This window comes from Apis dorsata, unplaced genomic scaffold (genome assembly GCF_000469605.1).
Source record: "Apis dorsata unplaced genomic scaffold, Apis dorsata 1.3 scaffold_631, whole genome shotgun sequence".
NCBI lineage: Eukaryota > Metazoa > Arthropoda > Insecta > Hymenoptera > Apidae > Apis > Apis dorsata.
Window position 1 is genome coordinate 163,964 of NW_006263826.1, and position 4,012 is coordinate 167,975.

The 4,012-nt window shown below is 40.5% G+C and overlaps 1 protein-coding gene across 12 annotated transcripts in view; it reads left to right on the plus strand.

Moving 5' to 3' along the window:
* Positions 1–4,012, plus strand: part of LOC102681044 (syntaxin-1A) — a 13,245-nt gene that overhangs the window by 4,932 nt on the left and 4,301 nt on the right. For 5 of the 12 annotated variants that reach the window (XR_004151318.1, XR_004151319.1, XR_004151321.1 and 2 more), the window contains exons 4-8: positions 933–1,007; positions 1,082–1,264; positions 1,402–1,475; positions 1,550–1,687; positions 4,006–4,012. Coding sequence is in view for 7 of the 12 variants with exons in the window: in XM_031513309.1 (XP_031369169.1) it covers positions 933–1,007; positions 1,082–1,264; positions 1,402–1,475; positions 1,550–1,687; positions 4,006–4,012 (477 nt within the window). In the remaining 5 variants the exon portion in view is untranslated. Of the gene's footprint in view, positions 1–932; positions 1,008–1,081; positions 1,265–1,401; positions 1,476–1,549; positions 1,688–2,623; positions 2,735–4,005 lie in introns of all 12 variants that reach the window. The other 7 variants (XR_004151320.1, XM_006621364.2, XM_006621361.2 and 4 more) reach the window with 2 other exon arrangements.

A 4,012-nucleotide genomic window follows, 5' to 3' on the forward strand; every position in this document is an offset into this window, starting at 1 on the left:
GAATATATACGTGAAAATGAATTTATCGGAATACTACAAATAGGTCGGCGGATCGATTCGTGGCGCGGAAGCGCGCGTTCGATCAGGAAGGGAACTTTTTCCATCGCTCGGTACGATCGAACCTCGCCGCTTCGATCGGTCAAATTTTAATTCTCGTTTCTTTTTTTTTTTTTTTTTTTCTTTTCTTCTTCTTTTTAGAAGAACGATAGGAGGAAACGCGCGTGCCATTCGATCGAATTCGAGCGTCCCGTGTCTCCCGGGCGTGCCGAGTTCTCGAGAGGTTTGAGAAGTAGGTCTGGCACGTTTCCACCCCGTATTAACCCAATTCCATCGAGCACCCTCGACGCAGGAGAATGCGCGCGGCCTTCGCATCGGCGATAAAACACGCGCCCGGCCGGCGAATTCGAATTCGATCGAGGAAAGAAATACATACGCTCTCTCTCTCTCTCTCTTTCTCTCTCTCTCGAGAGAGAATCCGTGAACTCAACAAGAAGATAGATAAATAGATAGATAGAAATACGATTCCTCTCTCGATTGATGAAATTGATCATGGAAGAGGGGGGGAGGGGGAATAATAGGGTCACGGATGGAAAGAGGAAGACTGTGCCGTTGACAGCGGGAAATGGCAATCGAGCGTATTCCATTTTTCTCGCGGACAAACACAGTTCGAAATTCTTCTTCATTTTTCTTCACACAGAAAAGTTCGTTCGTAAATTGAATTAAGCGAAATCATGGGAAAAGGAGGGAGGGGGAAGTGAAGAAGTTCGCTTAAAGATCTCTCTCTCTCTCTCTTTCACACGCTCTCCATCGAGAGTTAAATAATTGAGCGAAATCGTGGAAAGAGGGGAGAGATGTATATCGAGGGGAGGGAGAATAAGAGGAAATGGATGGATTAATTTTTTTTTCTTCTTCTTCTTATTTCTTCGTTGCAGAGGTTAAAATGGAATTGGAAGACCTGATGTCCGATATCAAGAAAACGGCGAATAAAGTGAGGGCTAAATTGAAGGGTAAGTAAAGATCGATCGAGGAGGAGGAGAATATCGAGGAGAAAAGCGAGATCTCACGATTTTTGGATGTTCAGTTATAGAGCAAAATATCGAGCAGGAGGAGCACACGAACAAATCATCGGCGGATCTTAGGATACGGAAGACACAGCACTCGACTCTTTCGAGGAAGTTCGTCGAGGTGATGACGGAGTACAATCGGACCCAGACCGATTACAGAGAGCGGTGTAAGGGAAGGATACAACGACAGTTGGAAATCAGTAAGCTAGGATCATTGTTGATCGTAATTTTCTTTTTCTTTTTTTTTTTTTTTTTTTTTTTGTTTCGTACATTTTTTTCGACATTTCGAAAAAAAAATGGCGCGTTATAAGCTGAAAAAATTGGTTTCCGCGTTCAGCCGGTAGGACGACCACTAACGAGGAGCTGGAGGAAATGCTGGAACAGGGGAATCCGGCTGTGTTCACGCAGGGGGTAAGAGTTTCTACGTTTCTACGTTTCTGGTGCATCGAAAAACATGGTGCTGTATCGAGACGCGTTTCTCGCAGATTATCATGGAAACGCAACAAGCGAAACAGACTCTCGCCGATATCGAGGCACGCCACGCAGACATCATTAAACTAGAAAACTCCATCAGGGAGCTTCACGATATGTTCATGGATATGGCGATGTTGGTGGAAAGTCAGGTAAGATCGATCGTGTACCTTTCTTTCTTTTTTTTTTTTTTTTTTTTTTTCAAAATAAAACCCCAACTTTCCCCTTCTCATTTCGCTTTTTTTTTTTTTTTTTTTTTTTTTTTTATATACAATAGAACCCCAAGTTTCACCCTTCGACTTTGCTTCTTTTATTTATTTATTTTTTTTTTTTCGTTCTTACGATTATTAATTTTATAACGCGATATAATTTTTATAGTCTCTCGATTATTATTATTTTTAAATGGATTATTTAATTTAGAAGATATTTATTTATTTATTTTTGTCGAATATTTTGTTACGATTGTTAATTGTAAAAAAAAAAAGAAGAAAAAAAATGGATGGAAAAGAGAAAGAAAAGGACAAATTTTGAGAGGGGCGTAGCGCGAACCAGTGTAACCACTTCTCTCTTCGCGTGTGTGACGGGCTCTTCCTTTTCGAATCCTATGGTAACAGTGTTCATGGTTTGTGGGGAAAGTAAATTTTCGTAATAATTCTCTGATCTGTCGATTAGAAAATGCATGATTACACGCGAATAAACCATTAAAAATGAATAACGATAACAATTGATATTAACACGAGACGTATATAATTATTAATATATAATTATTAACGTAGTGTATTTTTTATCTCTTTTTTTCTTTCTTTCTTTCTTTCTTTCTTCTTTCTTCTCTCTTTCCTTTTTTTTTTTTTTTTGAGGATAAATAATCGAGATTGGAAGAGGCTTGTTGAAAAGAAGGAATTCGTATCACCTTCTCTTTCTTTGTCTTTCTCTTTCCCTTTCGCGTATAAGCGAAGCATGAGGGGAAACTATTCGAATTCGAACACGGCTTGAAAAAACTAAAACAAAAACTAACAATCGCTCTCTCTCTCTTCCCCCCTCCCCCCTTGTTACGCTGTGTGGATCGCGGCTACGTTGCCCACTCCTAGGGCGAGATGATAGATCGCATAGAATACCATGTGGAACACGCGGTGGACTACGTGCAGACGGCTACGCAGGACACCAAAAAAGCGCTCAAGTATCAAAGCAAAGCTCGACGGGTGAGTCCTCCCCAGATCACACAATCCCTGGATCGATCTTTTCGTTCGCGTCTAATTCGTCACTTTTTTTTTTTTCTCCCTCGATCCCCCACCTCCCCCTCGTCTCCCTCCCTTTATCTCCCTTCCATCCTATTTTTTTTTCTCTCCCGATTGTACTCGCGTTTCTTTCTTCTTCATCATCCCTTTATTACGTTCTTTCGCCTATTTATTACTATTACACATAACCCACTTTACACTTTTTGGTTATTTTCGCTTTTTTCCCCCCCTCCCCTCGTTTGTATACGCCTACTACTACCACTATTACTACTATTATTATTACTACATTACCGCTACTGCTACTGCTATTATGATTCCCCTGATATATATATATACGATGCGACATCGCGAATAAAACGACGACGCTTTCTTTCCTTTTTCTTTTTTTCCCTGTTCTTTATATATTTTCTATCCTTTATATATTTTGTACGGATGGAATCGATGCTCGTGCCCATACACACACATATATATATATATGCGTTCGATGTGCATCCATGTACATGATGTTTGTATTATACGCGTATTCCTTATCCTTCTTGATTGTTCTTCTTTTCTATTTCTCTACGTACGTTGTGTGTGTGTGTATGCACGTGTGTGTACGCGTTTTTTTTTTCTTACATACGATACGTACACACGTTTGCTGTACACATGCATCATCGTCTATATGTGTGTCTCTCTACTTGTGTCGCTCTGTCCTTACTGAACGTGAGTGTGCTAATTGTAACTCTCTGCCCATGAACCGTTCTTTTACATTTTGTACACTTAAACTAACTAAAAAAAATTCTACATATATATATATATAATATAATATATATAATCTATGCTCTAACATCTCTAACGTCTGTAACGATTTATCTGACGATTGGATTTGGCTCTCGCGCGTCAATCGTATCGTCATCGTGGCTTTTCCTCATTCCCCTTATTGGGTGACGGCGTATACGGTATACGGTGTACACGGTATATATATATAACACGATGTGTGGCTTTATTCACACCGGTGTGTGTATATATTCATCTCTCTCTTCCTTTATATAATATCTATACATTATACGTTTACGGGTATATGTGCGCACCGTCCTGCTCTTTGGGCGCATCTATACGTAAACGCATCGCACACGTGCGAAACGAAACATCGACGCGTGTAAACGAACCTTGCTGGAAGCGATCCACCTCTTACCCTCTCCACCGCTCATTCTCCCTTCCTCCCTTTCCTCCTCCGGTATATGGCACGGCAGGGTGAGT